General features: G+C 30.6%; 1 protein-coding gene across 1 annotated transcript in view; it reads right to left on the minus strand.

Moving 5' to 3' along the window:
- The window catches only part of LOC142320061 (uncharacterized), a 39,832-nt gene extending 26,150 nt beyond the window's left edge, over positions 1 to 13,682 (minus strand). Inside the window, exons 1-2 of the mRNA XM_075357738.1 lie at positions 13,492 to 13,682; positions 3,903 to 3,975 (exon numbers count right to left, since the gene is read on the minus strand). Coding sequence (XP_075213853.1) covers positions 3,903 to 3,975; positions 13,492 to 13,682 — 264 coding nt within the window. The remainder of the gene's footprint in view (positions 1 to 3,902; positions 3,976 to 13,491) is intronic.
- Positions 13,683 to 14,110: the final 428 nt, after the last annotated feature.

Below are 14,110 nucleotides of genomic sequence, written 5' to 3' on the forward strand. Positions count from 1 at the left end.
GTCGCAGTATAGCTGTATCACAGTCATGTTTTCTGTTTCGCATACAGTAATACTAAAACTGTTTGTTTTATATTGAGTATGTTTTAGTGAAAAATGGCAGCAACTGAACAACACACAAATATACAATTTTGCGATTTGCTTAAAAAAATCACTGCCAAGATATTATGGTTGTCTGAACAAGCATATGGAGAATTGGCAATGAAAAAACAATGGTTTATTATTGGTATAAGGATTTTATAATAATGATCATGTTAGTATTGAAGATGAAATTCATAATATGTACCTGTCTACCTGGACAAATGAAGAAAAATATTGAACATGTTTTTTTGAAAATATAGAAGAAAGTAAGAAAAATATCAAGTAAGTAGTATCAACAGTTGGGATATGGAATATGAATCATATTTTGCCACAGTATTCATTTGCATGACAATGCACTGGCACATCAATTGATGCTTGTCAAACAGTTCTTGGCAAAACACAATAAAACAGTAACCGTTCTCCCAATTTGGCACTAGCTGATTTTTACTTGTTTCCTCTTGAAAAGTACTTTGAAGGAGAAAAGATACAAGAATGCCAATTATATGATGGTCAATATAATGAAAAAGCTGAGGTTGACACCTCAAAATAGGTTCCAGTAATGTTTTCAATAACTTTTTCATATAAGAAATTTTTGAAAAATTAACTAACTTGAATTTTTTGGACTTCCCTTTGATATATAAACTACCTTGTGTATATGGTGATAATAACAAAAATATGCCAATACTTAAGTAACCTTTCAAGACATAAACATAGAAAGTTGAAAATTAGCACATGCCCTTTCCTTGAAATGATTATTTTCCACCCCACATGCACCCAAGGAGTCTCAACAGAGGGCAACTCAAGCGTTAAATGGGAAGGATAGAATAGGCTATTTGACTGGTTTCTGGAAATCATCTCAGTGGTGTTCATCAAGCCCACAAAATGTGGTAACTTTAATTATTTTATTATTTCTTCAAAAAATAGCAAATAAAAATGCACTATTTAAATAAACCACCAAAATGCCATCTTGAGCAATATGGCACTACACTGGCTTCAGTAATGTCACATGTCAGTAAATAAAAATCAAAAGTCACAAGCTGAGTTAGCATTCTCTTGTTTGTGTTATTTTTCACTGTGATTTATCGAAGAAAATGAGTTACAAATGGTATGTAGTGCTAGCGTACACAAATAATTCAAGAAAGACACGGGAAAAAATATTTGTATGTGTTACAAAAATGCTAAAATGCACAAAAAGTGGTTGCAACTTGCTTGCAGAAATCCTGATGATATAGTAGTGGATAATTCAACTGTCTTCTTCTGTGAAGACCACACCGATGTAAGTAAACATATTATTAATGAGTATTTCATTGTAGACATAATATTTAGATTGTGGATGGACTATTTTACCAATCTTCGCTAGAATTTAATGTTGTCTTACCAAAGGGGAGTACCGAGTCAGGCTCGACTGGTCATTTAGGTGCACTGCTGCTCTCAGCTTAACCCAAGATCATGCTATTTTATAATATGTAAAATGACCAGTATATTTTCTAATTACAAGAATTTTTTTTATAGTCACATCAACAATTGAAGTCATTAGGGTGGTTTCTGCTATCTGTTTTCATGAAGTTGCTTTCCATGATCAGATAGAATACAAAAATTTAATATGGAAATCATAAAATATCACTTGATATTATAATTAATAGTTTCAAAATCCCAAGACACAAAGGAACGGTAATCAAGGAAAGAAATATTTACTGACTTCTGTCGTCATAAAAAATTCAGCCAATCCAAACCATTTTCGTGCCAAACCAAATGGCGAGCTAAAAAAAAATTAAGTTTTTTCTGGTTTTTTTTTTTTTGGATAAAAATCCATTTTTTTTTAGTCAGATTAATGCAAATTGCTTTTAAAACCCATAATCTATGCGTATATCAATAATTATGACATTATTTTGCACACTGTCAAATAGTCTATTGTGACATATCATTTTAAAGGGCACTGAAAACAAAAATTTCATGTAAAAACTTCAGGCTAAGACAACCCAAACCAAAAATGGAGTCCATTTTTATAAGTTAGCTTTGAAAATGATGAACAGTAACTCTTAAATAACTGCCCTACAGTAAAACACTACGAAATAAAATTCAGTAAATCCACTACCACAAAACAATCTTCTTTTGAGTATGAGGCCATTACTTGGGGTGTACTGTAGGACAATTTTCAAACTAGTTGCAATAATATTAAACTTCCATAATTCAAATACCCTTTCATTTACAATTTTTCAGTTTTTTTCAAATGGTGGCTAGGGGGGATGTGGTAGTCTCATACTGAAAAATATATAGATCTATATAATAAAGTTATACAGATCAATGAATATAGATCATTTTGGGATAGGAGCATTTGCCACATTTCATTTTTCTATTTAAATGATGAAAATAATTTTAAGGGTTACCAAGCATACTTTGTTAACATCTGCATATATATATATATATATATATATATATATATATATATATACAACAGCTAGTCTGATAAGTAATGAGCCTTTTGTGCAAGAGATAGCATTAGCATACTCTGGCAAAAATTGAGGAAGACTAGCATGTAAGCAGTCATGACATCGCCAATGACCTAAACATCCATCAACAATGTTAAACCATTTCGAGAAAGTTGGCTACAAAAAGAAGCTTGACATTTGGGTGCCACATGATCTGACTCAAAGAAATTTACTCAATCGAATATCTATTTGCGAATCTCTACAAAAGCTTCTGCCACCAGGCAGAACGATAGATTCAGACCTGCATTGTCAACAATTAGTACGATTGCAACTAGCAATTCAAAACAAACAACCTGAACTGGTCAACAGAAAGAGTGTCAAATACCACACTGACAATGTCAGACCGCATACATCTTTAACGACTTGTCAGAAATTGAGAGAACCTGACTGGAAGGTTTTAATGCATCTACCGTATGGCCTGGACCTGGCATTGTCAGGCTATCATTTATTTCACTCTGCAAAACTCCCTGAATGGTGTTAAGTTAGTTTCAAAAGAGGCCTGTGAAAACCACGTGTCACAATTTTTTGACCAGAAACTACTTAAGTTCTATAGCGACAAAATTATGATGTAGCCGAAAAAGTAACAGAAGGTCATCGAAAAAAATAGTGCATATATGGTCACACAACGATACTTTCCAATAACAATTTTAGTCTACAAAGGCTTAATACTTTTTAGACAATATGACATATTATATATGCACACTGAATAAATTAAAAGACTAATATGAAAAAGGAAATAGAAAATAAAATATGGTTAATGACAGGTACACAGCAATGCTTTTTTATAGGGGACATCAGTACTCCTATCTTGTTTCTTGTATTATGTAAAAAGATACCTTACCGTTAAAAGTTCAGAGGGATATTTAACCAATATCTCTTTTTGAGCAGCAATGCTATGGAAGATATATCTATCAGTTTTGAATCATAAAAATCTGTTCTATAATTAATTATTTATTGAGTGTAGAAATATATTATTCAAATACACTTCAAAAATAGTTAAAATAAAATTAATACAAAACATATGTTGACTTCACATAATAAATTTTATAAATAATTATTATGATAATTTACAATAAAAAGTGAGTTTATGGGAGATACACTTTAATAAAAAGTATGAAAAATGAATAATGTAATTAAATCAAGTATCATGGTAAAATAAAAAGGAATTTACTTCACTGTCTTTGACTGGTATGCAGTACCTATAAAAATTAGCGCTGTAAAAGTATTTATTATGATTGTTAAGGGGGTGTGGGTGTGTACATTAGATGATGTTGTATGTATACATTAGATGATGATAATCTATGTGCATGATAATGTAACATTATCTTTAGTTACCCTGCTGGTTGGTGTGACTGACAGCGTCTCCTGATTACTCTTAACCAGTTCTCGGCTGCCCCCTCCACCAGACCTGTAACAGAACAACGTAGTACAGTATATAATATTAACAGTTCACAGTTACAATCACCATTACCATCATCATTATTATACGGCCTACATACCAAACAAATTAACTGACAAGAACAGCTTCTGCTACAACTACATTATGTAAATTTTATAATTTATTGTACTTGACATTTTTAATATCATACATCAAAAGTATGTGGCTGCAACACATATGGAGATTAAAAATGTAAAAGAAACCAGAAGGTGATGATTATAAAGCTGGTCTAACCGAGTACAATTAATGCATAAAAAATAATTTAATGGTATACTGATCTATTAAATATGGCTAAAATTTTTATATCAAAGAATGTAACTTAGGGAATAAATACAATATAACAGTATTCTTATATTAAAATAATCTATTTTATGTTATTGGAAAAAAATTTTATTTAGAAATTACGAAATATCTACAAAAGAAAATGGGTAAAAATTGTACCTAATTTACTTACATGATGATTCTCCAGCCAAATCACAATTTTTATAATTTTATATTAACTACTATAAAATTTTAATTTCCAATTAAAATAAAGTCTATAAAATGAAATTAAGAATAAATGTTTATTAAAATATTTGTTAAAAAAATGTAATAAGCATTTTGTTAGTTTTATAGAATACTGGAATTAAACCACCCTGTGTCAATATTTGCAGTTCAAAAATTAAGTAAAAAGCAGAAAATAGTATAAATGAGTGACCAGGCGGTGAAGTTCATTAAAAAAATACTGTCACTTGTTCATGGATTGGATCAGGATATTGAGAGATTGGCAATTGAAAATGTTTATATAATTACAATTTATTGGTTTAAAAACATAAGTAAAACAAGACAAATAAATAAATTAATAATAATAATAATAAACAACTCACAATAACACTTAGAATGACAATAATAAATAAACAAATAATGATCGTAGTAATCACAACAACAATAACAATAGTAATAATAATAAACAGTGATTACATAGAAAACAGAATTTAAAGTAATTGTCAGGATTTATTCACAGGTAGATAAATAATGAAAACCAGAATTCAGTCCATTGACAAAAGACATTAGCATGACCACTAGTCTTAATACTTTTAACCACTGGTCTAGTATTAACAATAACAGTAAAATAGATAAGACTAGTATAAAGTTCTTTCACCACAAATAGCTTTGCTGTTCAGAAATAAAACTATCCTAACAATTTATGAATGAAATGTGGTATATTATCCCTTTTACTTATAGTCTAAAAGTAACTCACCGAACCATTTCTTTTTTTCATGTATTGTCCATACTGGAATTACTTGTGAAGTCACCATAATCGCACCAAACTTAATTCACACTAGAAATTCGCTCCTTCACTGACTTCCTCACAGAATACTGTTGCTGACTGACATCTTGCAGATACATCATAATGTCTTGCTTAGACTGATTTCGCAGTACTGATTTTTAACTGGTCTTCTACAGAAAATTTATACTCCTATCCTGTTTACCTGCCAGACTGGACTCAATTCGATGTGTGAGAATGATTGACCGCCCTCACATTTTCCCATGAAATTCCAAACCTTGGTGTGTTAACTCTTCTCACAGAACGACATGTGTTTAGTGTATCAATGGGCAGTATTATAAAAGATGATTTTTAAACAGACTTGTTATTACCAAAGGATTTCTCTTAGCCCTTTTCTAATTCATCTCATTATATTTTCTACTACTTTCTTCTTAATTGGTACAAATCTGTTACTCAGGTCCGCTACACTGATGGTCTTGTTACAATATTAAATATTTATTTTACTTATATTTGGAACTAATCTATTTTAAAATAAACATCAATATTGAGTTATTTTTTTACACTACTTAAGTTGATTTGACTGTTAGTTCACCATTAAAAAATATCACTTATATGAAAAAACATGAGACAATGTATTTCATAACTTATTAGGTAAAACTGTAACTCTCAAACACAGAATTCTGTAATTTTCAGTTTTAAAATATTTTTAACAGCTCATTAACAAGGTAAAATAAAATTTAATTCTAAATGTTGTGGACTTTCCTGGTTCTAACTTCTTAAAAATCATAGATAGTATTATTTCAAAAAAAATGTCTTCCTGTTTTACATAAGGTCAGTTGTTTCTATTTGGGAGCAGTCAATTACAAAAAAAATCTGAATATTCAGAAATAGATATTTAGTTATCAACCAATACAAAATATCCTACTAGACCTTACTTTTAAGTGCAATAGTTTTGAGTTTGTGTGTTTTGTACAATAATTAAAGTTTATAGCTTCCTAATAACTTAAAAAAAATATATATATAAATATTCTCACCAAGTTATGAATTAAATTTTTTTATTTATTTAAGTGGTCCTGATTGGTACGATCATTAGTTGCTAATAAATGTCAACAGCATGAAGTAAAATTGTATTCAGTAATGTGTAACGTTGTAGCAACCTAAAAATAGTTTTGGTCACCGATTTTTTGCTGTTCCATTTTATGCCTTGATTCAGGATATTTCCTGAAATATTTCAGATGTTGAACTGTAAAGGATGGAGTTTACTTAAAGAGATAGATTAAGAATAATAATTTTTTAGTTTCCCAAGCTTCATGACTATGATGTCTAGGAACAAAACTTCCAGTAAAGCTACTTGTATTTTAAAATCATTCAGTACAGTATTTGCTAGCAATTGGTACAATATTAATTTGAACCAAAGTATGTAATATAAAAAAACTAACTGTGTACATTTAAACAAACCTAATTACTAAAATTAAACATTGAATAATACTTATTGTTAGCTGTTTTTTTGTTTTAGTCCTTTAAGATCCTATCTTTTCATCATATTAATGAAAATAAATGTTATACAATCATTAATATATATAAAAACACTGCACTAACAAAAAACTAACCAACATTTTTTTTCATCTTTTGAAAACCATATTTAAAACTCAAAACCTCAGAGAACTGCCAAGGATTATGCGTTTAAGAAAGAAAAAAAACAGTGAAATATTTTTACTTGTTTATATAACATTGTTTTCTATACAGGTAATTAGATTTCAATTTCTACCCCTCTCTCATCCACTCTCTCTCACTCACACACACACACACGCACAGAGAGAGAGAGAGAGAGAGAGAGAGAGAGAGAGAGAGAGAGAGAACACAAAATTTCAGATATAATGCAAGTTTATAGTTAAACTATTTAAATATAACAATGTCAGAAATGCTAACCATTTGCCCAGGAAAATATCAACATACCAGACATGATGCTATCGATAGTTAACCTATATAAAAAACTGCATTGTAAACTACAGTGTTATATAAAAATAATAAAATAAAATGTAATCGTTTAACATAAAGAAGACAACATGCAATTAGAAAAAATGAATTCATAAAATCAGAATTCAACGTAATTGTTAGTCAAGAGAAGATTCAATTGTAAGTAGAAGAATATAGAGTGTATCATGAAGTTATCTTGGGACTTCATAACCTATTCTACATGTGAAAATTATGGAAAAAGTTCATTATATATACAAATATCCTAAAATGCTTTGTTTGTCAGTCATGGCTAGTGAAAGATTTCGCTCAGATTTCAGCTGCTTCAGTGAAATGAGGTCATACTGAGATTTTTAAGACCCTAATTAAGGGGCAGAGTTAGTGACTTCTTATGGTACCTAAAAACAATTAAATAAAGTAGGTTCCAGAACAATACCTGCAGCAGTTTTGAGAAATTTTGGGTGAAAACCAATAAATTGGGGTAAAAACCCTTTTTTTCCTTTTTCCTGTTTAACCTCTGGTTGTTACGTTCAGATATTACTTCAGAGAATGAATGAGGATGATATGTATGAGTGTAAATGAAGTATAGTCTCAATTCAACCATTCTTGAGATTTGTAGTTAATTGAAACCCAACTACCAAAGAACACTGCCATCCATGATCTAGTATTCAAATCCATATAACAGTAACTACCTTTTACTAGGACTTGAATGCTGAAACTCGACTTCCAAATCAGCTGATTTGGGAAAACACGTTCACCACAAGACCAACCCGGTGGGATGGGATAAAAGCCCTGTTTTTTTTATGTTTGATATACAATAACTTTGTTAAATAAAACTTTTTAACAAAACATGTAGGGAATTTAATTCTGAAAAAAATGGTGTAAGATAAGTTAAATAAAACAAAGGAAAGTTAGAAAAATTCAAGTTCTATCTACAAACAGTAGACCAGTCCAAAGTGCATTTTACGTAACAGTTTATAATAAATGTTCTAAAATAAGCCCACCATTTTCAACACATACCTTGGCACACTTCTGCACTGTTTTTGTTTCTCTTTTTAGTTCTTCAGTGCTGTCCTTAAGTTGCTTGGACTCATCAGTAATGAGAGCAGTTAATTCCTCACAAGAATGTATTTTTGTTTTGTATACAACATTTTTCATTCATCCCTAGATGCAAAATCTAAAGGTGTTAGATCAGGTAATCTTGGCGGCCAGGAATCTGAACCTTCACGACCAATCCATCTCCGGGATACAATGATTTAAGTGAATGAAAATACCACAAGAGAAGTGGGAAGGTGTGCCATCATGCTGTAAATATACTTTGCGTCTCAGCGTTACAGCAACATTTTTAAGCAGCCAGGTAATATGAATGGTACAAAGAGCTGATTGCAAAGAAGGCCTTCCTAGGTTTCATGAGGGTTTAGTTCTGCCCATGTATGCTCATTGCATAAGTTGTTGATACCATCTCGAGTGAAATGTGCCTCACTGGTAAACAAAAGATACTTGTAGAGTTGTTGATTTATATTCCACCAGTTTCAGAACTGCAAGCAAAGCGAACCGTCTACTGGTGTAGATGTTGAATTGGCTGTTTATGATAAGGATAAAACTTGTTTTGTTTAAGTGTCCTCCAAACCATTGAATGAGAAACTCCAATCCACTTAGAAAGACATTGTGCACTGACGCCTAGACTGTGCTGAACTGTATTGATAATAATTTCATAAATAACAACGTCGTGTTGGACATTGTTATGAACACTCAAAATAGCTTAATATAAAGCAAACATATCTTCATACTTTTCACAACCATTCACATAAAATTGGTGTTTGGTGTGCGATCTCCTTCCACCATTCAATAAGCCTTTTAAAACTGTAGATAGTAATTTAACTTGTTACGACAAATCTAACAATTAATAGCTTAACAAGAGGAAAGGATGAGTGTTGATTGGGTCAGTAAGATACCTGTCAAAACTGCTAATGAAACAACAGCCATGTTCCAAGAACTATTTTTGTCATCGCTTGATCTCAAAAGATTTCTGTCTATTGACATTTCTGGGTATTAAGCCACCAGATATTTTTGCTTTACTCCCAAAGATAAATAAGGATGCAGCGATAAACTGTAGACAAGCAATATTCACGAGTTATTATGTTCCTTTCTTACGTACAATTCGGAATTTTCTTGAATACGAGAAGGGAAGTCAGAATAACTGAGGTGAAGTTTCTAAAAAGTAGGCTGGCCAGCTAGTGTAGTGTTAACAAACCAGTGAATGGGACTCAATACCCAGCAAATGTCTGGCACTTCTCATTTATAATCATTCATCTAATCTTATTCGTTAAAGTATGGATAGAACATATTCAAAGTTGTAATAATAAAAATAAATAAAAAATGTACATCGGAAAGGTGAAAAGAAATTGAATAAAAAGAACAGGGTAGGAGGACAATGATAATTTGGGTACTTACAGGGAATCTAAGCAGAAGAGTAGCAAAAGAAATTTTTTATTTAATCATAACTGGAAGAAGACTAGATTAATATCAAGAAAAAGTGAATAATCAGGTAAAGGAAGAACAGAGATTGAGAAAGATTTGAAGAGGAATTTAGGAGAACCATTTCGTAGAGGTCCTTATTCTGCAAGCAAATCAATAATAAGTGGATTATAATTAGAAAATACTTATTTTTTAAACACAAATTCATATGAAAATTGCAAAAAGCTTTAAATTTTTCAATCATATTTTTAACACTGCTCTTAGTTCCCAGACGCAGATTACATTGTAAACCACTATAACTACTTTTCTGGGCAGGTTATTAAAAACCATCTTGAATGTAGTTTTTGAGAAGTCAGAAAATTTTTTTAAAAATTAAATTTAATAATAAAAATAATTTTTATTTTTCCCAAAATATATATATATTTTCTCATTAAGTTCTATTTTACCAGTCATTTCAAATAAATAATAGCTATATTCATCAGTTAAAAATCAGTCAAAGGTCAATAACTATATTCAATTTTTTTTAACATTATATTTTTCAATTTAACATTAACTGAACTGTTTAATGGCACAACATAAAAAACTAGTTTTTAAAGGTTAATGTCAAATCTATCTTTTTAATTTAGTTTTATTAATAAAACTATTAATATTTTCGATAGTAGTTTTGTTTTTAAGGTGATAAATTACAAATAAATAATTTATTATCAATAATAAATTTTGTTAAACAATAATAACAGTCAGGTATTACAAAATACTTACAAACATCTTGGGTTACTGCTTGTAAATAAAATTAAGTTCAATGCACCTGATAAAAAATTTTCAATTTACATAATAACTGATTAAACAAAAAAGAAAAATTAATTTGATACTTTTGATTATAAAAAAAATTATTAAAACAAATTAATTTACACTACCCGATTTCTATCAGTTTAAGTAATTATGTCAAATACTTAATGGGTAATAATATTATAGGTGTAATAACAAAATACCTGTCCTACAACTTTTAGAAATAAAATATGTTACCTCACGGTAAATGTAGTATCATCAAAATACAAGTATTTAAAGAAAACGCAATGAAGTGAAGTAGAAAATTAACAAGATTTTTGATTTTTATCAGTATTCCTTCAATAAGAAAAGCTAATCTTTTTTTATATCAGTCACAATTACAAACAGTAAACTGAAAGAAAATGCACAGCCATACTACTTTTAAATTCTGTAATGAAGTAAAAGTAATGTAGGTAACAGTTTTTATTGTATTGCAAAAAGTACTCAAATACATATAGAAAAATTATTTAAAATCAATGTAAAAATCAGGTAACAGTTCAGAGAGGGGAGAATTTCTTTCCATTGCTTTTTATCTTGAAAATTGAAACAATACAGAAATTTAAGAGTGGAATAACTATCCAAGGAGAAAGGAACAATGAGTTGCTGACATTATTCTTTTGGCAGAAACTGTATGGATTTATTGCAAGGAAAGAATTTTAGTCTGAAATAAAAAATGAAGATAATGAAATGTATCAGAAGGAGGATAATGAAGCGAAAAAATTTTGTAGCATAGAAAGTAAAATTTAAAGGATGGATGTAAATAATGCAAACATTGAAAGCACATCAGCACAAACAAGGAGAGCTTATTCTTTCCTGCACATTCATTAAAAAAATCTGCTAAATCGAATACAAATCAAAGGATTAAAAGAAATTTTTGAAAATATTCATGTGCTGTGTAGCAAGTGCTTTATGTCAGTAAAATGCGGACAAAAGTAAAAACAGAAAAAAAGGAATAAAATACCTTTAAAGTGTTTGTAATGAATGAGATTGATAAAATCAAAAATGAAGTGGACTTTAAACAAATATGAGAGAGGAAAAAATTTGTCAAAAGATGAACTAGGTTGGTGGGCCATTTACTAGACATTCAATCAAAATAACTATGTTTCTCAATCTAAAACCTATATCCTTTTCAAAAGTACACGAGTTATAAAGAAATAAGTTTACAGAGCTATCACCTTCTGAAAGTAGTAAATGAACATTGATTTAGACAATAATACAAATAAAAATAAATTAGATTGTACTTTCATTTGTTATTTAACGTTAAATAAATGCTTTATTCATTTCATACGAGGTTTTGTTGTACAATTTTGTTTTATTATTAATCTCAATTTTGGAATAACCAAAAGATTAGCACAGCAATTTATAAACTATGTAACATATCACTCTGAACAAACTGTTTTACTTCACAAAGTAATTTGTTCATGATACAATGTGCAAATGGATAAAAAAGGATTAATCATTACAGAAATCATACTTGCTTTGAATGCCAGTAATAAATTCAATAAATTAACCATTTTTAGATGTATGAGTAATCTTAGTTTGTACGAATTTCTATCTACACATAAATACAGGTACGTGTATGGAGTTCGCTTATATACTATTAATGTTTTTCTTATTTTAAACTTTACCTTAAAACCTTATTTCATGCTTTGTGATAATTGCTTCTTAAATGACAGCTCAAATATAATCCTAAAAATTACTAAAGCACAATATATCTGAAGTTTTGTGAAGATAAAAATGTAACTGAAAATCAACATTTTGTGAACTTAAATTTCTAAACTTTAGCAGATACAAAAATTAAATATAGCTTTAAAATCCTACGAGAATTTTTTAAAGGCTTCATAAATATATGTAATTTCTTTATAAATTTTAAATGATGGGAATGAAATAAAGTAGAAACAGTGAACTAGGTCGTGGATGATATGGTGAGGCCCATTTAAAACTGTTAAGTAGATTACCTGTATTTTAAAAAAGAAAAATTTGGGGAATTTCACATTATTCTAATCTAATTTTTTTTCTAAACCACCTATTTGCAAGGAAGACTCAGTCAGATTGCTATTTCCGAGTAAGATGATAACTGGTTGGTGATCACTTACAAAGAAGTTTTTGGATACGCACCAAGTAAGGTATGGAAGAAGGAATGCTGACATCAAGGTTAGATCAATGCACAAAAACATATCTGATAAAGATGACATAAGTGTACTACAACCCATCATTCAACAAACAAAGATCCAAGTTCAGCCTTAGAAGAACATGATGATGAGCCCCATGAATATTGATAGGCATTGAAATTGGCAATTATTAGGCAAGACAAAAGAATCTATGAAAACACTTGGGTAGATCATCTTCACTGATACTGGAATTTGGGAGAAGATACAAGTTGCAAATATTCATTTAAACAGCGCCAATATCTTTACTCAGACTGCAGGGATATTTTTATCCAGTGGTATCTGCATGGCCAATATTATTTGCTTTAGGAAAACTACTTTACCTCGCCCTCTACCCACAGCTGGATGGTTGCATCTCTCACATATGTACCTGCAAAAAGACACTTCATCCTGAAGATGGAGGCAAGTCTTCTGCAGACATAGTATTAAAGGATTCTCTTCCATTAGTAGGATTTTGACATCCTCACTATGAAAACAAAGACCGCAAACATTCCAATGAATAATTATACACTTAAAATTGGTTTTTTTCCTGATATATGGAGATCATTGTTTGAAGATTATTAATCAACTATTATCCGGGATTTTTTTTTCTGTTTAACATTTTTAGGAAATGTTTTTTTCTTCATGTACTTCCATCTGTCACTATATCCCCAAAGAGACCTTGAGATGGTGGGAATTTGGATGCCTGGGAAGGTCAGAGATACTGTACCAGGTGGACGACTTTCTTGTAAATCTCTTCATTGAGATCTTAGTAGTTTGCTCCATAGTTGGTACAGTGGGAGTTGTGTACTGACTGCAGTGGTTTTCTGTAGACCACTATCAGTCTTTCCACCAGAACTATCTTTCTTGCCAGTACTCAATGCTGCAATAGCAGAAGTGAGAGATTTTACCTGCTCAGACAAAGCCTGGTTTGAGGCTAAATTCTTAGGCGAATTTGATTCAAAGCCTTGTCTTCTTTTGCTCATTCTTGGAGAGAGCCTGGATAAAACTAACACTGGGTGTTACAGCATTCTTCATGTAGAGAGATTTTCTATACTCCTGACGAGCCACATGAAAGGATACTTTCTGTTCAATACAAATCCTTAATATAAGTTGGCCATCTTTATAAACAGGACATTCTTGAGATCTTGCTGAATGTGAACCCTTACAGTCAATACATTTTTCAGTTTCAGTGCATGCACTATAATTGTGTCCCGCACAGCTGCAACATGCAAAAACTTCCTTCTTTGCTCTGACACTGAAAGTAGCAACTCTGGTTGCACACTGTAAGAGAGGTAGCCAATTCTTATTCTCTCAGCAACAGTTGGAGGAGAAAAGGTAAAGAGAAGTGAGGATGTTGGAACAACACCATTCTCCTTCCTTACGATCCTCTGTACAGAAGTAACCAACTGTG

The sequence above is a fragment of the Lycorma delicatula genome, chromosome 2 (genome assembly GCF_047948215.1).
Source record: "Lycorma delicatula isolate Av1 chromosome 2, ASM4794821v1, whole genome shotgun sequence".
Taxonomy (NCBI): Eukaryota; Metazoa; Arthropoda; class Insecta; order Hemiptera; family Fulgoridae; genus Lycorma; species Lycorma delicatula.